This window comes from Aspergillus candidus (genome assembly GCF_002847045.1).
Source record: "Aspergillus candidus strain CBS 102.13 unplaced genomic scaffold BDW47scaffold_55, whole genome shotgun sequence".
Classification (NCBI taxonomy): Eukaryota; Fungi; Ascomycota; class Eurotiomycetes; order Eurotiales; family Aspergillaceae; genus Aspergillus; species Aspergillus candidus.
In genome coordinates this window covers 135290-159513 of record NW_020194060.1, presented here as the reverse complement: position 1 = coordinate 159513, position 24224 = coordinate 135290, and the positions used below count along the sequence as shown (strand labels likewise).

General features: G+C 51.7%; 7 protein-coding genes across 7 annotated transcripts; 4 read left to right on the top strand and 3 right to left on the bottom strand.

The window, feature by feature from the left end:
• Positions 1-269: 269 nt before the first annotated feature.
• Positions 270-1688, top strand: BDW47DRAFT_111429 (uncharacterized protein; the record flags this gene model as incomplete). The annotated part of the gene is made up of 2 exons (XM_024813950.1): positions 270-396; positions 482-1688. A coding segment is annotated over exon 2 (596 nt), but the record flags the coding sequence as incomplete, so codon positions are not given.
• A 2473-nt stretch (positions 1689-4161) lies between these two features.
• Positions 4162-6232, top strand: BDW47DRAFT_111425 (YoaK family protein). Its single transcript, XM_024813949.1, has 2 exons — positions 4162-5276; positions 5335-6232. The coding sequence occupies exons 1-2, from the start codon at positions 4904-4906 to the stop codon at positions 5940-5942; spliced, it is 981 nt and encodes a 326-aa protein (XP_024668902.1). The 5' UTR covers positions 4162-4903; the 3' UTR covers positions 5943-6232.
• Positions 6233-7535: 1303 nt separating this feature from the next.
• BDW47DRAFT_133999 (putative transporter) lies at positions 7536-9385 on the top strand (the record flags this gene model as incomplete). Its single annotated transcript, XM_024817988.1, has 5 exons — positions 7536-7737; positions 7801-8208; positions 8268-8655; positions 8707-9161; positions 9213-9385. The coding sequence occupies 5 exons, from the start codon at positions 7536-7538 to the stop codon at positions 9383-9385; spliced, it is 1626 nt and encodes a 541-aa protein (XP_024668901.1).
• Positions 9386-11027: 1642 nt separating this feature from the next.
• On the top strand, positions 11028-13128 carry BDW47DRAFT_133997 (putative G-patch domain protein; the record flags this gene model as incomplete). Its single annotated transcript, XM_024817987.1, has 6 exons — positions 11028-11066; positions 11189-11264; positions 11314-11516; positions 11560-11620; positions 11674-12020; positions 12067-13128. The coding sequence occupies 6 exons, from the start codon at positions 11028-11030 to the stop codon at positions 13066-13068; spliced, it is 1728 nt and encodes a 575-aa protein (XP_024668900.1). The 3' UTR covers positions 13069-13128.
• A 186-nt stretch (positions 13129-13314) lies between these two features.
• BDW47DRAFT_128686 (uncharacterized protein) lies at positions 13315-13932 on the bottom strand (the record flags this gene model as incomplete). The annotated part of the gene is made up of 1 exon (XM_024816889.1): positions 13315-13932. The coding sequence occupies one exon, from the start codon at positions 13930-13932 to the stop codon at positions 13315-13317; it is 618 nt and encodes a 205-aa protein (XP_024668899.1).
• A 318-nt stretch (positions 13933-14250) lies between these two features.
• On the bottom strand, positions 14251-19678 carry BDW47DRAFT_120025 (DUF3433 domain-containing protein; the record flags this gene model as incomplete). Its single annotated transcript, XM_024815434.1, has 5 exons — positions 14251-15030; positions 15105-15245; positions 15293-15884; positions 17100-19530; positions 19633-19678. The coding sequence occupies 5 exons, from the start codon at positions 19676-19678 to the stop codon at positions 14251-14253; spliced, it is 3990 nt and encodes a 1329-aa protein (XP_024668898.1).
• Positions 19679-20425: 747 nt separating this feature from the next.
• On the bottom strand, positions 20426-23114 carry BDW47DRAFT_120024 (glycoside hydrolase family 55 protein; the record flags this gene model as incomplete). Its single annotated transcript, XM_024815433.1, has 6 exons — positions 20426-21178; positions 21234-21707; positions 21760-22125; positions 22170-22591; positions 22654-22937; positions 22984-23114. 6 exons carry the CDS (start codon positions 23112-23114, stop codon positions 20426-20428), a joined length of 2430 nt encoding a protein of 809 aa, XP_024668897.1.
• Between the last annotated feature and the right edge of the window lie 1110 nt (positions 23115-24224).

Sequence of the window (24224 nt, the reverse complement as noted above, 5' to 3'; positions counted from 1 at the left end):
TAAATGTTCCCAATACCCTGGTTCATGTTCTTGATGACGAAATGCTGTTCGGGGGTGAGGGGAGTGGTTATTCTTGAAGTTTGTGTTATTTATATTAGGAAAATCCTCTATCGGTGCTGCAGGCAGATTGTTCTTAAATGTTTCGAAACAATCGTGCTTAATGAATGATATTCTTCGCTAATATGGATCCATCACCCAAAGCATGGGTTGTGTGCCTGAGGAGCCTACTCAAAAGCCGCCGCGTTACAACAATTTCCGCATGCGGAATGTGACATGCCGCCCAACTTCTACCATGTATCCTCACCCCCCTTCCCCGACACTATACGGGCAAAGTATCCTATCTCTAATCCCCTCGTTCTTTGAAAGAAATCATCTCGGTAATGTGTCCTTCCTTCACTGGAATGATATCAGAAAAAAGCAACCATTAGCCGTCACTCAGGATACCAATAATCGTCAGTTGATAGACGATGCAATCAGATACCTCGAAATCTCAGTCAACATCCTCTCACTAGGCTAAGGAAGCTCCTGTTTCGATGGTTTTCAATCGACCATACTCGGCAGTAACAAACACTCTAGCGGGCATATGGGGGTATTTCTTCAACCCGGCCCCTCCCCCCACGGATGGTGACCATGAAAGGTCAGTACTATCCCTTGCGGTGGAGCCAATGCAATACCCTTGCTAAGAGCTACTTTCTGCTACTACAGGGACGATTCGGATGACCAGATCTCGGAGAATGAGGAGGATTCTGAGAACACGGCTACTCCTTCACAAGAGGGGTCGCTGATCGGAGAGGAGGAATTTCCAGATAGAGAAGACCCTGCAGAGAGTCCGCCACCCCGGAGCCCGCCACCCCGGAGCCCGTCACCCCAGAGTCCGTCACCCCATAGCGAGAATGAAGGACGGAAATCCCCCGACTGGGGACCTCCAGATAGTATGACCACGCATGAGGGCCCATCAAGTGACCACAATGACGCCATGGATATGGAAGGGGACGGCTCATTACCTCAGAGCCCGTCACCCCAGAGCCCTAGTGAAGGACGACAACCCCCGGAGTGGGTTCCACCAGATAACACAGACACGCATGAGGAGCCGTCCAGTGACAAAGATGACGCCAAGGAGACGGAAGGTGACGGCCCGCCATCCCAGAGCCCGAGTGAAGGACAGGAATCTCCCGAGTGGGGGCCCCCAAATAGTACAGACACGCATGATGGTCAAACAAGTGATCACAGTGACGCCACGGAAGGAGAAGTGAACGGCGCAGAAGAACTTACTACTCCGCCCAAAACCGACGACCAAGACCTTGGACACAATTGGGTGCATGGAAGTGTCACGCCGTTAGCGACTGGTGGGGTAGATCGCGAAAAGCTTCCGTGGGGCAAGAATACGGTCACGTCGGCCAAGGCTGGCTTGTCGAAGGTTCAACGTAATAGAAGGGATTTGAATGCACGCTTCAACGTGGATATGAGAGCTGATGTGAGCCTAGAGATTCACACTCAACTACAAGGAGATGTTGTCCTGGGTACGTTTGACTAGATTGCCATGGCTTTCTGGTCAAGCGGGTGCTTCATACAGATCGGGTGCCACAGATTGGGTGCCATAACACAATGAGGATCTTCTCAGAGGGAGATACATTTCGACTTTTGAACAAGATAGCGCTGGTTATGGCCGATCAAACGGCGCAAGTCCGAGTGGGGCGCCAAGTCTGCCTCCGCTCTTATCACGCGGGGGATGAGCCCGAGGAAACATTCCGCCATGAGTCCAAGCCCGACCAATTACTTGCCAGTCAAAGACCACTCGTCAGAAGAAGACCAGTTTGGATCTTGGGTTTGACCAAAACTAAGGGCTTTCATGTTTTCCGGACGATAAACCTGTTCAAGGTATCCAGTGGACTATCTAGAATACAACCCCAAAGAAGAGAGAGAGCATTCTCGCATGGGTCCACGCATGATGCGCCATAAGAACCAACAAAATCAAGGCATCTTGGCGGGGGCTGTTAGTGACCACGTTTGGATCCACAGTTGGGATGCCATACTAAATGAGAGTTCGAAAAGAGTCGGTGCCGCCTTGTGCCAATCGGAGAGGAGTCTCAATATCAACCCCTGAAAAGTCTATTTAGGCTGCCGAGCTCGTCATTCTATGACCCGTGCTAGTCACACGGTCCAATTTCCTCCGATCCAAGACGAAGCCTGTCCACGACGTTTGATGTGACGAGTGACCTCAACAGCACGCACGAGCTTTCTGGGAAGTTCAGGAGGCTTTTTCACCATAAACCCACCACTCTCGTGGGTTGGACTTCTATAGAATCGTATGAATCGGTGCTTCAGGCATAATCCCCGAAATAGCATGACCCTTTGCGAAGTCTCGGAGCTCGATTCTAATCGAAGTCCCCACCTGGGGGGCGGTGCTCTGTACAACTCATGAACGGGTGTGACTTTTAAGATGATCAGCCAGAATTGAAAAGTGCCCATCTCTCTTCAATGCTAAACAAGTTCCTTTCACTAGTCATCCAAGCGAAGTGGAGCGGCTTTACGACACTCTATACCCTTTCTATGAAAGCCACACTGGGGCTAGGTTGACAAATCCCAAGCAAGATGCAACCTGCTCCGGGCATTGAGATGGTACATAGGGCCGAGCCGCCACAATTAATGCGTCGCATGCAGATATACCCCTAAATGGTACATGGCTTACATAGTCTTCAGGGACATAGGCAACAAACTTAATTTGTTCATCAAGGAGGCAGTCACAGGCTTAATGGTGCCAGAAAGAAGAGCAGGCATAGATATCGAGTCACATCAACAGCGCCAAAGAAGATCGACGATACGGGTTAGGCCTATCCCCAAAAGAAATGTTTGCAATTGCCAGCCTCGCCCCTCCTCGCTCCTTATCACGAGATTAATTCCGCACCTCTGCTGATCGATGACGCCGAGAACAGTGCACGGAGGAAATCGGCACGATTAAGCGAGTGAGAAATCGCAACAATCTGACAAACAACAACGTGGCTTCAACTTTCCGGAGTCATCACGTATGACGAGAATTGGCATGAAACGCGCCTGGGGAATCTATATACGGATCACATATTCTGATGTCAGCTGCTGGGAACCCAAGAAGGGTCGAACTCTCCAATATATTGTATCTCTGCGAGAATGGCAACTCGCCAAGGACCGTGGACACCAATCCGGTGGGAACCGGTGATGCCGTTCTTCATCCGGCTGAGATTAGCCATGGCGCGGTTTCTTAATCTTAATGGCCCATAGACCTTTGGAGCCATGATAAGGATACACAAAATGGAGATGAATGCGTAACCGCTGGGTGCGCCTGATCCTGCTCAATCTTGGCGTATCTGGATCTTGGTTTGAATTGAGTCCGAGTGCACACACTAGAAACCCGAGTTGGCAATTAGTGATGGAAGTTTGTCACTGCACCAACAAGTCACTGATAAGAGCAAAATAGGCAGCTGTTATTGGTGCTTGTTTCCAGCAAAAAAGGAGGAAAACAATCAGGGAATCTTCGATCGTCTAGACTCTTCATTCTTTTTCCCAATCGAGACACGCCAAGCCATTATCATCATCTCCTCTGCGTGGCTTGGGAAACTATACCCAAAGAGAATATGATATTTGAGGCTGTGTTATCAAGCTGTCTGTTGTCCCCACAAATTGAACAGCCTAGTCATGGATCATGGACTACGGATCCCGGAGATCACCACAACCTGGCGCAAGCTACCAACCAACTACTGAAATTGGGTTCTTGTCTGGCGCTGATCCACCTTGGCAAAGAAATCTGCGCGCAACATTGCCCAGGCCCACGCTTATACACTTCGGGGAAAAAAAAACATGAAAAGCGAAAAACAAAAAACGAAGAACAAAAAAAAGAACAAATATGATATGAAGCAAGTGAGCATGAGCTGTGCATGAAAGAGTGGGTTGCCTGTACAGTTGAACAAAAGAAAGATAAAAATAGGAAGATGCCTAGCAGATTGATTTACCTGTCATATTGGCAACCATTCATATCCCGACGAGGCGGCCGGCAACCGCCATCTCCGCCCGCCAAACCCTAAAAAACCATAATCTCTACTACGCAATATCCACCAAATTCAAACATCTGGAGACTTCCCGAGGAGGGGCGCACCCCCAGAGTCTGCCCAGAATGGGGGGTAAGAAAATAGCGGAGCCTATCTCTCTCCAAGACCCGTTCTCTTCAGCTCAACACGGCCAGCCGCCAAGTACTCCAAGACCGGTTTACCACCATCGTACCGGTCAGCTACCGGGCCCTTATCGCTGGGAAAACAAAGATGCCTGAGTGCCAATGCTTGGCGAGCTCCACCGATCGACGGCGGGTCCAAGGGAGCAACATCGGGGCTCTGTCTGATAGTGATTGGACTGGGAATGTAATCGGCACGCGAGGGCGGAAAAGCATGACGCCGTGATGGCGGTGCCAAGGGACATGCCAAGCGGGCAACATTGCGATGGATCACTCGACAGTTCCGGATAGGGGGAGACAAGTGGTCAAGATATCGTTGTTGATAGGAGTTCTTGTGTTGCTGCTTTGGCACACTGCCATGTAGCCACACACGCAAAGAGTCAGAGCCGACACATGAAGCTGTTGGACGTGTCGCTTGGCTTGAAACACTCTTTTCCGGCGGTGTAACAGACACACAAGGCAAGCGGTGATGGACAGACATCGCTTGCGCGAAGTCTCTGGCAGGTGGCAGGCGAACAGTAGAGATATCGCTTGGCGCGCACCGTCGGATTTTTGGGCAGAGAGACTGGCCTGGGATATAAACCAATCGACCCTGCCCGCGCGGGCCTGCGCCCCAGCCATGTTTTTTGCCTAGCAAAATCAATTTCTTTTAAGCATTACGCTGCACCTTGGCCTGAGGATACCATCACTGACTCGCTTGTCTCAATGCACAATCAACCACCACCTTCATCCTCCGGAGGCATTCAGCCACCCGGGGCACCAGCTGCAAACCCTAACAATCAACTCATCTATTGGGATGCATCGATCGCCCCAAATCCCTCTGCCCCCCAGTTCAATGACGAGTCCAGAGATCCCGCCGGCATCTGGTCCGTAGGGGGCAGCACGACGGTGTCTCTATCGGGCCACCAAGTGGCCCTGGACGATGACACCGGCTTTCGCTCCACGCTATCTCGTCACTTCTACGCGGACATTGAGACCACACACACGGACATACTTCTCGTAATCTGCGCTTTTGTCAGCGGCCTCGTCGACGGTCTTGCCTTCAATGCTTGGGGCAGCTTCGCCAGCATGCAAACAGGTATCCCTCCAGCATTACATGCCCTATTCATCAAGCCAAACTAACAGCGCCCAAACAGGCAATGCTGTCTTTCTCGCCCTTGGCGTCTCCGGCCAGCCCTCCCGGCCAGAATACCGCTGGGCAAAATCACTCATCTCTCTCGCAACATACATGCTAAGCAGCATCACATTCATCCGCGTCTCACGCGCCCTCGGCCCCCGCCGGCGCCTAACCATGGTTCTCTCCTTCGGCGTCCAGACCGCCCTACTCTTCATAGCGGCCATGCTAATCCAATGCTCCGTCGTCAGCCCCGAGCCCGAAGACGTTAGCGCCCCCATGGAATGGATGCAAGCGCTCCCCATCGCCCTGCTAGCCTTCCAAGCCGGCGGGCAAATCTGTGCTTCGCGCACCCTGGGCATAGAAGAGATTCCCACGGTCGTGCTTACCACGCTCATTTGCGATCTACTTGTCGATCCACAATTACTGGCTAAAACTAACTATAAGCGCAACCGGCGGGCTGCGGCGTTTTTGGCGCTGTTCGTGGGTGCCATGACCGCCGGTGGGTTGACGAAGATCACGGAGATGGTGGCCAGCTTGTGGTTCGCAATGGGTCTCAAGCTGGGGATCACAATAGCTTGGCTTGTTTGGAAGCCTGCTGGGGGGAGAAAGAAGGATGTTGAGGGTTGATTTTCGATCCTTCCATCCGAAAATCATCTTTCCATCCATGAATAATTCAACCGTTCATTCATTCATTAGCCATTCACTCGTTACCTTCCTCCCTTTTCTATGAAGTCCTCCTGTCCATTGTTCTTTTCTTTGCATGATTTGTGTCTTACGATGAATGATCAAGGTATATATAGCCCTAGTTAGGGCATGTTTTGATAGCGGATATAGTACATTGAATTAGGGCTTGACCCTAGTGACTACCAATCGAGGATTCCTTCCCTGCGGGCCTAGACAGGTCATTTCTTAGCGAGCTTACTATATGTCTTCAAAGACAATTAATAGATAAATCAATGTTCAAATAGATGGAAGATTGTTGAAGCAGATAATATCTTTACAATAATTCAAAGTTACATCTGTGTAGCAGTGCTCTGGGCCACAACAGGCCTCATTATATAACCGGCAAGACGAGACACCGTAATTTCCCATCTACGCGACCACGCATATTTGACTCATGGGCGAGTATCTCTTCGGGCTACACATATCTTGTCTTTGACGTACTGGGGAAGGATGACAATGAGCAGGTACGTACAAGGTCAAGTACAGAGAGAGGATAGAGATGTCAACAGTGGGAGATTTCCGCTTCGGCAAGTAGCCTGTCTGTCAGTAGTGGCTTTGCTGAATAGCGTTCCAATGCAAAACACAACCTGGAAGGATGCGGAGCGGTCCTGTCCATATTTGGAAATAATCCTGTTAGACCAATAGCTGTCAGGTTCTTGCTTGGACATGAACTGCCGGATGCCCCCACATGCGGATGCTATATCGAGTAATATTTCTCTTTTCGTCTATAGTGCCTGGGTGTCCTGTTGTTTATTAAGCCCCGGGCCCTTGTCTCGTAAAACCCTGCAGTTTTGGCGTCTTTTGGAGGATCAGATACCCGATTAGCTCAGGCCTACTGCTCGAAAAGAACATTGCATTAGTTGGCTAGGGTCTGTAAGTGTGAAGAGAGATTTTGTGAGGATACAAAATCCCTCAAGTTAGCGGACAAGAGGGGAACGAACGCCGTGAAAAAATTCCTGTTACATACTCCAATCGTATGAAGAGCTCGGTCAACATCCCGCAGTCAAGACAGAACTCGGAACTATATAGGCTTAGGCGTTAGCAAGTTGTCAAGTACTTGAACACGACACCTCCCCGGCAGGCGTTATAATGACACGCCCAGCAATGGCCGGTGTGCACTCGAGGGATAATTTGCCAAGTGGTATATTAATATCGCGAAGAGTGTTTTCGACGCCACGGCGCAGCCTTAATAAACGGCCCTCCACCCCGTGGCCTAAAACGCTAGCGAGTTAGCACCCGTTACGCATTTGGAAACAGATCTGCAAGCTATACTGTATCAGTCATGACTTCCAAAAATAAGGGTAGTGCGGGTGGCCCGCCGCGCTCAAAGTAGAAATGCCAAGATCCGGGGTTGGTATGGAGTCATAATCAACACGGTATTGACTCCATCCATGAGTGGGGTAAAGTGGGTATATATCTTGAACCCCAGACCTTGAATAAGAATAATACATTGATTATGTTCTTATCTCTGACATGGACGCTGTTGATTATGTGGAGATGGCGACATTCCAACGCAGCGATGACGACAAGCAGTCTCCATTTGAGTGTAGAGAATATGTGATTGACGATTACGATGCTGATGTGCACCGTGCACGGGTGCTCTCGGTGGGTTTGAAAGATGCAATTACCAGGGATCGATTGTCACCTTGGTCTTGGAAGATGCTCCGGCTGTATGGGATTGTGCTTCTCACAACGCTAAGTATGTCCCGTGACAGGATAACCTTGACAGTTGAGGTAGTATGTACTGACCGATGTGAATAAGACTGTTGTATGAACGGCTACGATGGGATGCTCATGTCCTCTGTCAATGCCATGGATTCCTTCCACAAGCACTTCGGGACAGAGATGCAGGGTAGCCAAACAGGCATTTTGTTCTCCATCTATGCTATCGGTACTCTTGCCGGCGCGGCTGTCTCGGCTCCTGCATCAGACACGTTCGGGCGTCGCTTTGGAATGTCTGTCGGGTCAATGTTGATCATTGTTGGAGCAGGCCTCGAAGCGGCGGCAAACGAACTAAGTCAGTTCATTGGGGGCCGATTTCTCATCGGTATGGGGGTCAACTTGGCGAATACGGCTGCAGTAATATACCTGGTCGAGATTGCCCTGCCTCACTGGCGAGGCACTTTCGGGGGGTTGTATAATGTAGTTGGGTATTATACCGGATCACTGTGTACGTCCTCTTTCCAAACTCTCAGCGTCGGGATATTGATGGCTAATGTCCATATGAAGCATGCACATGGATTGCTTACGGAACCGGATTTCTCGCCTCAAACTGGAGCTGGCAAATCCCTGTCATTATCCAGGCAGTTCCGCCATTCATTGTCATGACCTGTGCATGGCTGATGCCCGAAAGCCCACGTTGGCTGTTCGCCAACAACAAAGCCGAGCAGGCTCGCGAGATGCTGGTTAAGTACCATGGTATGGGGGATCCCGACTCATCCATAGTAGCGTACGAATGCAACGAGATCGAAGCCGACGTTCGGCTTGAGGCGGATCTGGGCGGCCGTCGCTGGTGGGACTATAAGGTTTTGTTCAGCTCGCGCGAGATGCTTTATCGTATGTGGTTGTTGTTTTTGGTGTGCATCTTCTCCCAGTTTATTGGGGGGTCTGTCATTGCGTAAGTCTTCCTCACCCAGTACATCAACGTGTTACTAACCAACCGGGATAGGTATTATTTGCCCGTGATGTTGGAAAATGCAGGCATCAAAAGCCAGTCACAACAGCTGCTTCTGAACGCGATGAATAACGTCTTTGGGTTTGTCAGTGGCATTTGCGGCAGCTTCACTGTTGACCTCTGGGGCCGTCGCACGCTCTTCTTGTACGGAACGTTCATCACAGGCCTCATCTACATCCCCATCAACGTGATAGCCTCTTTCGATGCCGACAATATTACCACCAGTATGGGGTACGGATTCATCGCCTGCATTTTCCTGTACGGGATCGTGTATGCCTTCTGCTGGACCCCGCTACAGACTCTTTACCCGGCGGAGATTCTGCCCAACCATGCCCGTGCCAAGGGTATGGCTTTTCAGTCCATTGTATATGGTGCGTCGAGTTTTATCAATCTGTATGCGACACCAACGGGATTGTCGACAATCGGGTGGAAGATGTACACCATATTTAGTAAGTCCACTATATCTTACACCTTGCACGGATGCCTCCTGACAATTGCAGTGGTGTTCCATTTTCTGGAATATGTTTTCATGTTCTTTACCCTCCCAGAGACTAAAGGCCGGACGATCGAGGAGTTGGAGGTATTGTTTGCGGCACGTAATCCGGTCAAGGCATCATTGCAGAGATATGAGGTAATATTCCGAGAAGGAGGGGGGGTGAAGATGCTCGATTAGCAATATTCGAAGAATCGTAAGGCTTTTTTCCTTTGGATCACTGCCATCTGGATAGGTAGATTAATTGTCACGAAATATAATGAAGGAGGCTTCACGAGACAAAATCCACAATTATGCACGCGAACAAGGCGAACAAGATTAAGCCGAAGGGATTTGCCCAGTTTTTATTGGCATGCAATGTTATTATAAGCTTCGGACTTCCCTTGCCTCGAGTAGTTTTGGGCAGTGAGGATATGCTAGTGCCCTGATTTCAGCTATTTTTTTTTTTCCAGATTTAGAAAAAAAGTTGAGGAATTTTTCACACCGGCGGCGATATTGTCGCCGGTTGTTTCTGAGTATCTGTGCATTGTCTTTAGAATACTCGCTGGTGTGTACATGAGGCAGGATGAAACATCTGCTATTGATGCTGCGGTATATCAACCAGCACATGGGACGGCGCACACGCTGCGGGGATTGGGCCCATTCGTATCTTGAAGAAAACTTAAACCATAAGAAAAATGTAACTCGCAGCATACCAGGCGGCCATAAGACACAAAAACACTCCCAAGCCTTTGCTAAAAACCTCAAACAAGGTGAGATTGTAGGAATTACTAGTCCTTGGCGATTGCCGTGGCCCGTGAAATCGGTCCTATTGTTAAACCCGTGTCTTCATGATGATAAACCAATACATATGGATGCTGAAGATGTGGCTTATTTCACTCTTGGTATGATCTGATTGTACTGTAATGGGTTTGTCTTTCACCAGAGGCACAATACCTATCAATGCCTAATGGATATAGTTCAGATTAGGATATACATCCTCTGGATTCTCGGCTATATAGGAGAGGTGTTTGGAAGCCGGGAAGCTTTCACTCTGATAATTTCGTTCTTGCTCGCTGAAAAAGATGAGAAATCGATTGGAAGAAGTGAAGGCAATACTCCTGTGATGAAAGGAAGATGAAGCAATGAAGTAGTCAGGGTGGATGCCTGGGCGATATTCACCTGGTTGCCTGAATGCCTTAAGGCTGTCCGCAGAACCCGAGACCGAAATAGGAAGCGGTCTGCTATTCTGCCGCGCCATTATCAACGATCGACCAACTTATCAACACTTCTTTATTCTTTGTACCTGACTCTCTTCTCCTCATATTTGATCCAACTCATTCTCATGTTGTTCCATTCTTATCATGTCTGAGCTTCATCCGGACGATAGGCGTTACCATTCGGGTGCCTCCCACCGACCATACCCCCGTCGTGATGATCGCGACGGCCGGATGTACGACGACCGATCGCCCTCCCGGTCACGCTCGCCTGGCGGTATTACGTCCCCCGCATAGCTTAGCGTGGATACATCAACAGCCGTATCAGTCCTGCTCTAGGTGAAGACATTACTGACTCTCTGCTGCGAAAAGATTTTGCGCTGTCTCCTCCAAGGGGTCCTGCAGCCGACAGAAAACGCGACTATTCCCCTCGGTACCGCAGTAGGGATCGCGATGACCCTCGACGGCGAGTCTCCCGGTCGCCTCCTCGACGAGAGAGGCCTTATTATCGAGACCGTGATCGCGAAGGATACCACTCGCCTTACAGCAGCCGGAGTCGGAGTCACAGCCGGAGTCGCAGCCCGCGCCGAGGTCGCTCGCAGTACGGACAGGAAAGTAGGGAGGTGATGATGGATGGATTGCCAGTGGATATGGCGGAAGAAGACGTTCGACAATTCCTTCCCCTAGATATTTCCCTCCGACGGATGCGCTGCACATTGCAACATTCTTGATGGCAAGAGGCTGAGATGTACATGTCACCGGTTTTGCCGGTTGACCTGTTGAACAGATTTCCAATGAACTCAAAGACGGCTATCACATTGAGGGTCTCGAGGACGTTCGAGTGATCAGGGACCGACAGACCAGTATGGCTAGGGCACTCATGGAGCGAAAGGGATGCTGACAAGTGTGCAGAACTTTCTCGCCAACTAGGCTTTCTTCGATTCCGAAACCTTGACTGCTCGCGTGACTTCGTTGAGCGCAACTTTCCAACTGTCCTCTTCTATGGGCCCAATGCTGGTCCGAACGATCGGGGCACCAAGGTGCGCATTGCCTATAGCCGCGAGCGAGAAGACCGTGCGCGTGCTCGGGCCGAGGGAGACTGGACGTGCAGGAATGTGAGTATTGCCACTCGATAGCAGGATAAAGCTGACGGACTAGTGCTCCATTGTCAACTATTCCACGCGCAACAAGTGCTTCCGTTGCCAGGCACCTCGCCCCGGTATGTACAATCATGCCACATCTCGTATCTGCAGCGTTCGCTAATATGAGTAGAACCCGGACCATCAGGGCCTCCAGGCATCGCTGCCCCAAAGGTGGAAAACCATGGTGATAACGATGCGGCACCGGAGAATCAGCCTTCGCAGTTCTTACTCTTCCGGGGACTGGAGTCCTCCGTTACAGAAGAGCTGCTCGCCAAAGGAGTCGCGAAGCTTTACCGACCGACGAACAGTTCCGAGAATTCGTCTGGGAATCAAAAGAAAGGGGCCAAAGTCTCATCTACCACTGGAGATGCTAACCTGGGCGCCCGCGATGGATCAATCCGGCGAGTCTTGCTTGTCAGGGACCGTCGAACTAACGAGAGCTGGCGTTACGGATTTGCCGAGTTTGCCACTGTCCAGGTATCTTTACTTTCCAACCAGTCGTTTAATTAGCTAACTGTTCTAGGATGCGCAAGCAGCCATCACCCGACTGAACTCGTTTGACAAATTTACCATTTCATCGAGGCCGGTCCTTGTCAGCTACATCCATGCCGGCGTTTTCGTCCCCGTTATCAACCCTTCAGCCAGCACGGATCGATTCACATTCAGTCCGCTGAACAATCCACAGCTGAAGCTGATGTATTGGGACGATGACGCCTACGTTAGGGAGCTGACCGTGTCATCAGCGGAAATGGACAACCCGTCCGCACCACAAGAACACCAAGCGAAAGGCAGCAAAGAATCCGAGAAAGAGAAGGCCAAGAAAAGAAAGGCAGACGCAACCGCAACCGCAGCGTCCAAGAAGATGGCAGTGCCGTCGCACCTGCAATTCTGGAGCAATCGTCACGCAGAGCTGCACGGCATCAAAAAGCGGGATCCCAACGACAAATCAGATGAGGGATCACAAGACTCGACGGCACCTCCGGCTCAGTCCTATGCGGATCTCAACCGCAACTGTTGCTATCTCTGCATGCGGCAATTCAAGGCCTCCGCAGAGGTCAACCGCCACGAGCGCCTCAGCCAGTACCACCGCAGCAATCTGCAAAAGGGGGACCTGGTCAGCCGAGGCATGAACAAGCTCATCAAGCATGGAATCGTCCCGGCACCGCCCGAGTACCGGGATCGTGCGCGTGAGCGACGCCAGGCCTTCGGACGCCCAAAGGCCACCGCCAAGAGCAGGCCCGCACCGCCGAAGGAGCCGTCACCGGAAGTCGAGGTGGAATCCAAGGGCGCGTCGCTGCTCAGCAAGATGGGCTGGTCGGCTGGATCTGGGCTTGGTGCCCAGGGGACCGGCATGACGGCTCCGATCGCCACAGAGGTGTATGCACAAGGTGTGGGATTAGGGGCTCAAGGGAGCAAGCTGGGTGATGCCGCGGAAGAAGCGGGCCGGAACACGCGCGGTCGATACGATGAGTTCTTGCAGAAGACGAGACAGACTGCTCGGGATCGATATGATAAGATGGAGTAATTTGTATAACAGGATATCAACACCATTTCGCCATAGCCCGCAGGCTGATAATGTATACGGGGTATATACACAGACACGTAGATACAGAAAAGAGAAGAGAAGCGCAAAGTAAGAGGAGAGTTAGTATCCCGTAACATCACCGCACCAACACACCTTTTTCAACCTCCAACCTCCATCCACAAAAGCATCACCATCCACAGTAAAATATACACAGTCCTTCCAACCTCCCCCCAAAATATCAACCATCTAAGCCGCCTTCCCCTCCACCACCCCCTCTGCCTCCCCATCCCTCTCCTTCTTCAACGCATCCCCATACTTCTGCCCCAACACACTCCCCACCCACTCCTCAATATCCCTCTCAATCTCCTCATCCCCACCCCCCGACTTCGGCACAATCGGATTCCCATGCTCATCCTCGATCCCCATGCCCCGACGCATATACCCCCTCATATCCTGCACACCGTCGACACCAAACGCGAACATCGCAGCCCCCGTCGCAGCCATGCCCACCGAGACGACGTTTATCGTCGCCAGATGCAGCGCCTCGAAGGCTTCCGCGCCGCCGTTGGCGTCGGGGCGGTGGTACGGCGAGGACGTGTAGAAGGGGGGTCGGGCGCTGAGCGTGCGTCTGTTGATTGCGCGCCGGGTGGCGCTTAGGCTGAAGGCGAGGAAGCCCAGTCCGCCGAGGAGGAGCTTGTATTTTGTGTTGGGGGTGATGGGGGTCCATTCTTTGATGGGGTCGGATTGTTGTTGTGCTGCTTGTTGTTGTTGGTCGGACTGTTGTGATTGTGATTGTGGTGGCTGTTGTTGTTGTTGTTGTTGGCTGGGGCTGGGTTTAGCCCAGTTGAGGATGGTTTCGAGCATTGTTGCGTAGCTCTGGGATTGGGTGGGGTTTGGTTTCGGAGGCAGTGTGGATGTGTGTTTTGTTTGAGGATAGGTAAGAGGTGTTGCTTTGAAGGTTGGAGCGCAATTAGCTTGGCTGATCGATAAGTAGCGATGATCTTCGGAGGAAGTGCGGAGATTGATGCAGACGGTCATGTGACTCATGCCTGAGGCTGTCTACCCTTAGATACGGGATTGGTTAAATAGAACTGAATATTCGAAAATGTATTATTTATTCCCAGCAAATAGTCTCTTTGTCTCGTTATACGTGTATATATATGCTCAATAGTCTATAAAAAGTTACATCAACGTCCCGTCAAATGTGTATATCTTCAATATCCGTTCCATCTGCCCGCGCATCCACCCGACCAGCTCCTCGTCCAACCCAAGATCAGGCGAAGACAGACTCTCCAAATAAGAACGAACAAACCACCCACCCAGCAACGGAGCCGTCTGCTGATGCGCCGCAATTACCGGTCGGTTCTCCGCAACCGGGTACTCCACATCATTAGACGGGACCATGTTCATCGGAACGGAAACCATCTGGCTGCCCAAAAAGAACGGAACACTGGCGCAGATGTCCGTGGCTAGTGTGCGTATCGTGCTGGAAGAGAATTCGATTCTCTGCAGCGTTTCGCTATCCGGGGGAAGCATGCGCAGGCAGTGAAGGATGATATTGTGGATGACGATGCGCGAGTCGCGGTAGAAGTTCCATGTAGATGCTATCCATAGGTCGCTATAGCAGTCACAGCGGTTTGAAAAGACACCTGCGGCGAGGATCGACGCGGGTATTGTGGTGGATTGGACGGGCATCCAGTGCGCCGGGAGTCCGCTTGTCCAGGACACTATCCGGGTATCTAGAGAAGTGGCTTTATCGAGGAGAGTAGTGAGTTGGGTGGGGTTGGGGGCCTCAGTATTGGCGTTCAATTGTTGCCAGACGAGACGCAGGCCAACTAGTTCTGTCGAGGCAGAAGCGAGTTCAGATGACGCTGACTGCGGGACTACGGGTGAAACTGGCCATATTTCGGGGATTTGGACTAACTGATCAGGGTGACCTGTGAGGCCCAGAGAGTATTTTACCTGCATATTCAGTATGAATCGAACAACTGAAAGTAGATGGAAGAAAGGGGAAAAAAAAAAAAAGGCAAACACACCACTTGCATCTGAACCGCATTGGCCAACGTCGTAGCAGATACCGAGTCCCGCTGCTGCGCATCCAGGCTTTTGACCAAAGCAATAGCCCCCCGAAGATGTGCTTTCGAAGGTCGTCTCTTTTCCTTAAGAGCAGAAAATTGCTTCACATCGTTAGAGCCAAACCAACCGAAAACCACATAATACTCACATCATACAGAGAAAGCAACAACGCTGTCATAAGAATCTCATCCACATTTCCCCGGAGACCCCCCTGCAACGCCATCCGAGTCTGCGAAATAGCCTTCATAGAGAATAGTTCCGCCGACTGGAGCAACGCCCTCTGGCCCGTCCATGCCGACACAGAGAAGAACGCCACGGCCAGCACCCCGAGTTGCAAGTGCGAACCGGGCCGCGCGTTGGAATACGACTGCGGGAGAAGCTCCATGAAACCAACGCGGATCAAGGGGTCTCTGCGGTGGTATAGCACGGAGTTAAAAAATAGGGTTGCTACCGTGTCTTCCACGGGTAGATCAAGACTGCTGGGGATCATCTGGATTGGCCATGGCGTGGAAGTGGGTGTTCGGTTCCGATTGACTGGTGCGAGACAGGCATCATTTGGGGTCTTTGGTGGCTTTATCTTTGATTTCTGGGCCTTCACTACCGCTCCCTGAGCTAACACTGAAGAAACAGGCGAACCAGCACCTGTCCTCTTCTTGCGCTGAAAGGCAATCCGATCGCGGAGCATAAAGTCCAACGGATGTGGATATCCGGGACATGCGCGGCCGGTGCGCACGCAGGCCCTACAATGGGGACGTGCCTCATCACACTTTTCTACATCAGCGTCGCCGAAACCCACAGGGCGAGGCATACATGGGATACCTTAATGCGTCTCGTTCGGCAGTTCTGGCATCCAGTACTGGGTTTCCCGCCGTGTACCATTGTCGCGATTCGCGACGTGGGGATATCAACGATTGATCAGTCCATCGCTAGCCCGGGGCGAATCAGTAGCGTGTATATCGTAGAGTCATGCCTCAGTTATTCTAGACAACCTAGCGCTCTAGTCATGGAGGAGCATGGGAGGGCGGAGGAGGTTCATGCTTTGTCGGGATTCGCAGGTAGATTGCCGGCTTGGCTTCACATGGGGAGAGACATCATCCTTATCTTATCTCCTACTTGATAAGATAAGAAACCAGCACACGTGATCTCAACGACTTAATGCAACAATAACAGCTCACAGAGGCAATAAGAAGAAAAGTAAATGGTACAGCTGGAATCGTCTCAACGAGGGCTTTCGAACGGTGCTATCATAATTCAAATCCGAGATACTTTGTCCAACGGCCAAAAATGATCACTTTCGAATCGCCCAATTGGGAATGTGATCGGGCTGTTTTGTATGGGGATTTTCAAGAATTCCCGTCTGGAGGTTTCACTAGCGTCGTTTTAAAACACGTGATATGTGTCAACCAATGATAGTAATGTTATGGAAGCGGTGGAGTAGGCATTCTGCCACCACCCATTCCCAGGCATTTTCGTTGCCTTATATGTTGGCATTCGCTGCAGCCTTGGATGTTGCAGGGCGGACCGGGTTGGTGATCGCCTGGGATTGAGCACATCGATTTCATCTTCGCTCCTTGAGGTTCAGCCCACCTGCGATTCCACCACTTCTGCTGTTGGTTTGGAACTTGCATCTAATACTACGGGTTTGCTGAAACAATGGGGCAAAAGAAGGGTATAATTGCAACAATTCTAGTAGCGTAGCTATGCTAATTAATCCCCCGGCCAGAACTCCAGGCTATGTCGTCGACATTGGCGTCAAATAAAAAAAAAGAAATCACAAAAGAACCGAATCGCATATCTCATTATCATTCGTCTGTCATGCTTCTTCATCCCGTAAATCATTCGTAATCATGTCATAAAAGCGTAGCTCCACGCAGTAGGTAAGGTATTAGATATCGACAACGCCGACAGGGTAAGCACATATTTTACAGCAGCTGGCTGCGAACCAATCCCCTCACTTCATAGACCCCGTCGTAATCAACATGTCGGCTCTACCCGGACGATGAAATCGATCGATCCCCAGATGTTCCTTGCCGTCGCGGCCAATATAAACGCCGAAGCCGTACACGGAGTGCTCGCGATCGCCGGGCGGCGCGATGACCAGACGGGTAACGAGGTCCGTCTTGCTGCGAGGCTCCCGTAGGAGTTTATCCGCCAAGAGAGGGCTCTGGTAAAGAAAGCTGATCTGGTCCGCGAGGGTTGAGATATCGTGGGGTAGGTAACGACTGCGACCGGGCCAGATGCACAGGAATGAGGCCATGTATACGGCGCAGAAGACAATGAGGGCGTAGAACGCGGGCATGTGTGCCCCGATGCGGATTTCGTCGTGGGACGGGTACCATAGGGCGATGAAGACACCTCCGGCAAGAATTGGTAGGGCTGCTGAGACGAGGCTCATGAGAGAGATCCAGGCAACTCTGTAGTGACCGTTGAGGAACGCCAGCGCTGATACCTGGAAGGGGAGGCGTGATGGGTATGATAGCAGGATACTCTGGTCTGCGCGGGCCCCGTCAGGCGAGGATAACGCCGCAAAGGGCTGCACGGCACGGAAATACACGTCGATGGGCTGCCACGCGAGGAAGAAGAAATTGCCGATCAATGCCGGGATAAAGCTGTAGACGAAGTTCGACGAGGAGAACGCGCCAGTAGACGGTAGAGTGCGCAGTCGAGGAGGAAACCCTCCCTTGATGGCGTCGTGGATGAAGCTCACGAGCACAAAGGCGATGAACAAGGCACAAACGATGACCGTCCACGCTACCACCGATATGTCTTTCAGAAACCACGGAACCCATCGATGGCGGAAAAGTGGCGAGTATGGATGCTTGAGCAGGCTATCGTGCCCACTCGCACCATTTTGCTCGATGTCGTAAGATACCGTGGATAAACCACGCGGCTGTTCCTTGCGATTCTTCACGTCACGGTGGAGAGACGGATTTCGAATCGGGGCGTCAACTTCACCGATCCCGTAGAACACCTCTGCCCGGCCAGTCACCTTCCAGTAACCGAGACGTAATACTCGGGAATCGATGAGATTCGCAACATGGGACTCCGTCTCGGAATATTGAAAGTCATGCAGGATGTTCGACCGTTGAATGAGTGGAATTAGGTCCGCGAGACTTACGGGATCCCACATCAACCCCGTCCAGGCTTTAGTGAACCGCATCAGCAAAAGGATCAGTCCGATGGTGAGAAGCCCATATAGAGCCACAAGAGTCCACCCCACTGCCAACACAGACGCCCATCGAAATGAGCCCTGACCACCAGCCTCGAACCATTTCGCTTGGAACAGGCAGCTCAACAGTGGTAGTGTGACCAGGTTCGAAAGCCAGATAGTGAACAATGCAAACCCGACGAGCGGCTCTCCGTACCGAAATTGCGAGAAATCAGGGAGCAGGAAATTGTGAGACAAGATGGGAAGCTTCTGCAATGTATGTTCGCGCTCACGCTCAACGGCCATTATGATAAAAGGCATGATGCGATACACCGCCGCTTGAATTACAAACGTCCAGACAGTGATGACAAATGCCAGAATCTGCGGAAGATACTGCATCACGAAATATCGTGCATCGCCCAGATGTTCGTACGCCCACAAACCCTGGTGACGGCTGGACCACACATTGCAGAAGGAAATGCCCGCGATCATGAGCAGACAGCAGAGGATGATCCCCGACAGGGTCCACGGCCGGAGCACAACCGGCATGTAGTCCAAGGGCGGATACAGAAGATCATCATCGGGCGGATCGACGGCATTGAACGCCTCGGGATCAACCGAGTTCTGCACCGATCTCTCCATAGGCTGCGACGATGTCGGCCGTCTAGGCTGCAGCGGCGCCGGGGGAGGAGCCGGGGCTCGGATAAAACTCCCCAGCTCGTCGTCCCATACGACACGGTCCTCGAGAACCTCGTCGCTCCCTGCTGCACTTGGCCTTCGCGATCCACTGACCTCTTCATCGAGCGTCAGCTGGTTAATGGCGAAGCGCAGGTACGGGGAATCATCGACACCCGGGGTCGCTGCCCGTCCCGAGTAATTGTCGGTGCCCACAGGACGAGTGGTGCTTTGTGACATGGTATTGAAGCGGACCTCCCTCTCCTCGGCTGACCGTATGGTGCCAGCTGGCGAGGGGGCCTGACTGCGTTCCTCCCGCGGCATGTCCGCGAGTGGGCTCGATGGGTGTTGGACGATCGCCGGCGGAGCTAGATGCGTCCGAGAAATGCTAGGGGACGGATTCCGAGAAGCAGGGTGCGAGCTCGGAGTGGCATACCGCACCGTCGCTTGGCTGGCACTGCTTCGCGATCGGGAGCTCGAGCTATGCTCGGAGAAAGAATAGTAGTCGTCTGAGGCGGCCGCGGACTGTTGCGATTCGGTTCGCAGCAGCTGCGGTCGGCTTGCTGTGAGGGGAGAGGGAGGTCAGCGGGACCGAGAGACTTTGCTTCACCAACTGACACACGCGTGTAACACCAGCGGCCCAGTTGAGTTCTAATCTGACTTACAGCTCACAGTTCTCAGACTCAAATTTGTTGCGCTCGGGGCGAGCATGGCGGTCGAGATCAACCGAGGAATGAAGGCTCACTTGCAGGTTGACGTTTGAAGTACATTCCCAAGATGCAGGCACCAACCTGTTGCAGAAGGCAATCTTTGGCAGGGGGGGCGACCGGAAATTGAACTGGGGACTAAAGATCTCAGGAATGCGAGGGGGTCTATGGGTCTATTCAGATGGGGGAGGTTATGGTGTGGCGGTTGGAGTCCCAACCTCCCTTTTCCCAGCCACCACGAGCATCACATCGCCTGGCTATCTTTGGGCGATCGGCGACCAACATGGCGAGGCTTGATTGGAGGGCGAGGGTCTCAGACACGAATGAAAAATTCTGGATCAAGAGATCCAACTTGCATGACCAAGTGAAACAGGTGAAGTGTTGGGTGGTGGTGCGGTGTGTGTTGTCGGGACTAGCAATTAGTAGATACGAGGGTCAAGTTGGCGATCGACGTTGCGGCCCGATCCTCCTCTCTCCATTTCCTCTCTTCTCAGTATTGATCTCGCACTATAAGTGACCTATGAGGATAAGAGTGTCATGGTATGTTTTGTAGTCGGTGGTCATTCTCCATTATATTGAAACAGATTCAACCATGGCCAAAAATTAGTCTTGATATATATATCATAAATACATAGACATGTATATATATTCCTTCACCGCACCCCCCAAGCAGTGTACACTCTATATGGTGGTCAATAGTGTCGCAAAACTCAGACAGATATATCACACGATACACCAAGTGTCAAAGAGGTTAAGCATCATGCAAATACGCGGCAACAACACCGCCCCAGCCCCCCGCATTATGATTCTCCGTCGCGACGGCGTGATTTCCTTCCAGCACTATATTCTCCGTGCTTTTGGTATTGGTGCCATAGAGATAAACCCCCGATGACTCGAGCACCTGTATCGCATTTTTCTGACACTTACCCCTGCAATCTCCGCTGTTGCTGAAAAACACCCAGTTGCAACCCCCGTATAAGAAGATGTCGCGGGCATGGTCGATGATCTCGAACAGCGCCATGCGGCACTTTGCATCGTCGGGGGCGCACTGCCCGAACTTCGGGTCGGTGGAATGTACCGAGTCGTTCCAGGGGGCCGGGGCGAGGGTGTTGCCAGGCCCCTGCCAGTAGGGCGATTCGCTTTGCTGCATGGCGGAGAAGACGTTGCGCGCGCGGGCGAAGTTGTACTGGTAGAGAGTGTGGTGCTCGAAGCCCGTGCCGACTAGCCACGTCGCTGAGTTGCCCTCCACGAGGAGACCCCGTCCGGTTGCGATGATTTGCTTGTTGTCGCCGTCGAGGTCGTGGTCTGCCGCCCAACCCCACACGTTTTCGATGTAGGCGGAGGAGGTGCGCGTCAGGTGCAGCAGGCCCCAGGCGGCTTTGCAGTCCGCGGGCGCCTTGTGGCATTTTGTTTGTACCTGGCTCCCGACTGCACCGCCGATGCGGAAATGCGTGTTCCACAATCCGACATCGCCGGGCTTGTGGCCGGCGATGTTGACTTCAACCTGCGATGGGTCAGGGGGAGAACGCAGAGTGAAGGTGGGATATGTGACTACTGACCAGCTTACACCCGGGAAGAACGTCGGCGACCGTAAATAGCATGTCGCTGACATGAATCACGCCCATATCGCCTGGGTTCCCGAGACGGACCATGGTACGCACATCCCTCGAGTTGCCGAACTTGTCGCCAGCTGCGCTGATAGTCGATGCAAAAGCATCACCGACGATGCGTGTCCCGACTGGGACATGAATGGTGTCCGTGACGATATACGTGCCTGCGGGAAAATAAATGATTTGGCAATTGCGGTTCTGAGCGAGGATATTGTTGATATTCCAGGTATCGTCCGTAGCGCCGTCACCATGCACGGGCTTACCCGGGACAGACTTGATATTGAGGACCTCGCTTACGGTATAGTCTGTATATGTCGGCGGTTGCATTGTAAAGTACTTATTCCCAGACAGTAAGGGTTGAGAGCGCGCTGTTTTCACATGCTTCCCCGATACTCGCCTGTTGTGGCTCTCCCCCTGGGCATACTGAGAATGGGTTAGCCAGAGGTCGGATATAGAGATTCGCAAAGTGACTCACCAGCGTTCCGTGTACCCAGGTATCCATCACGTCGCCATGAAGAACGGAATTTCCATCAAGTCTGACAGTGGTACCTTCGCTCTTGACATTCTCCAGAATGATCGCATTCCCTGCGTTACCCGAGTCACTCGACGTGATGAGAGAGCCAAGACCCGAACCATGGCTGTCGATCACAGTCAACGAGCCTGATGTTCCCTCGGCATCAATGCCAACCTTTCCATTCTTGAAGCTGCATCCCAGAAATACAATATCTGTTCCTCCGGCTACCACGCCAGTAGCTGTTCCTTGAAACCGAACGTTCCGAAATATCCATTGCTGACCATCCAATTTCATTCCAATCGAGCCCCCTTGGAACCATAAGTCATTCTGTGTATTGTTAGCGTTGTCGCAAAATCAGTGGTGTGGCTTACCAAGATCAAGTTGCTGTTGTAATCGTACTTCGTCGTCAACCCAATATGCGTCGCCGATTCAGTAGGCATGTTGAAACCAACGTTCGACAGCTGCGTCGCCTGGCTAACAGTCCAATCCAGGAGCGTTACAGGCTGTCTGGAGTCCATACCCGTCGAGTCCAACACCACATTCTTGATCCCGGTGTAGAAGTTAATCGTGCCTCCGAAATTGGGATCTTTCGCGTATATGAGATGATCGGCCGAGAAGCCCTCGGCGGCTTTGATAACTGGTGGATCGGTGGGATCGCCTACTATGACTGTCCCCACGTACAGCTGCAAGGGCTCGTCTAACAGATACAGTCCTTTAGGGAGGTATACAATTGCCGGCTGGCCCGTGGTGCCCATCATGTGGGAGCTTCGATCTGGTCCCTCTGCCGGTCCATCTGTACAGCGACTTTGCCCTAAGCAACCCGTCAACTTCTCATCTGGTGGTGGTGACGCTCACCTTGAATTGCCTTCTGAAGAGCCGAGGAGGCACTCTTCCTCCCCTTGTTATCGGCGTGATAATCCTTAACAACATCGCGGAACACGGTGTAGTTATCTTTGTGTTCCGCAGAAAGAAATGAAGACTGGCCGTTGTGTTCGATATGCTCGTACCAGTACCCCGAAGACTTGTTCGACGATTTACATAGAGATGAATGCGTGTCAAGCGTTTGGTGAGTTACCGGGGCGTCGTGATGTGGTGACCATGGCTGGGCGGCATAATCCTGGATTGTGAACGGGATCCCACTGCCCTTGTCAGTTATGTACAGTATGGAGATGGTAGTACTCTTACATGGTCACTGGAACATAGCTAGCAGGCAGAAAGTAGTCTACCCCTGCGACTCTCTCATCAATTCCGTTGCCCCAAGCTCCGCTGTACAGCAGGAGTGTGGCTGTTAGAAGCCACGAACGACAAGGTACCATACTGGGCTTGCGGTTCTTTAACCACAGGTAGGAAGTTGAGCGAATGTCACGGTTGAATATAAGCAGGATAGTTCAGGAAAGTCATAACAAGATATACACGGTACTTTTGGGGGGTATCATAACGAGACAAAGATCCAAATCTGCGAGAAAGCTAGCCAACCAGGCCTCAAGAAGTCACGCGGCGAAACACACAAGCTCCAAGAAAGGGATGAAAGGTCCAGTTCTTCAGAGACTCCATTGCCTTTCTATATATACTCATATCAGGGGTGATAGGTCTGCATACCAGATTTAAGCTAGCTGGAAACACCTAACTCATCTGAGTATTACCACCGCCAGAACCGCCGGGCTAGAATTCCTCGGGAATGTAGGTATTTGGCGCATCACTGCAGAACACGATAATGAAATTGAAGGTTATAAAGAATCCTTGATCTCAGGTACCGTTCTGAAATATTCAGCAGGTATACCGAATGCTTGGCGTGGTCCCTGTGAAGAAGACCTGGATGGTTTTTCCCAGGAAGGATGGATCATTGTCCTAGGCTAGCACCGTAGTGTTCTTGTGGTGGATAATGCAATTGCGATTTACCTATTTACCTTATACACCTGAAACAACTCCCTAGCATGTGCTCAGAGCCGATAATAAGAGGAACAGACAAATTAGAAAACCCGTGGTGGTACGCATCGTGAGACTGGAAGGAGTAAGCAAGGGCGGGTTTCTGTACATGCCACGTTAGGGTAAGCATGCACTTTCTAGCCCTTTCGTCAGTCATTGCCTTGTTTTAAGCATCTCATGTGACGTGGTGGAGATTTCCTTAGGAAGTATTTACAAAGGATTCAGGAAGAGTATTTGTTCAAAATGGATGCCACTGATGTTGGTGAACACCTACACCCGATTCTGGCGGAGACCTATAAAGTCTAGCAGCGCGCCCAACAAACCGTCACAGGCGACACAAGACTAAGTTTGCGTCTGGGAATACCCAAAATCCCTGAATTCAAGCGTAGTATAGCGATCTTGGAATGTTGAATCTCGGACTGCAGACTCGCCAGACGCCATTCAAACGCGATTTGAGACAAGCTAGATTTGCTAGCCATTGATCCATAAGGTTCAGTTTG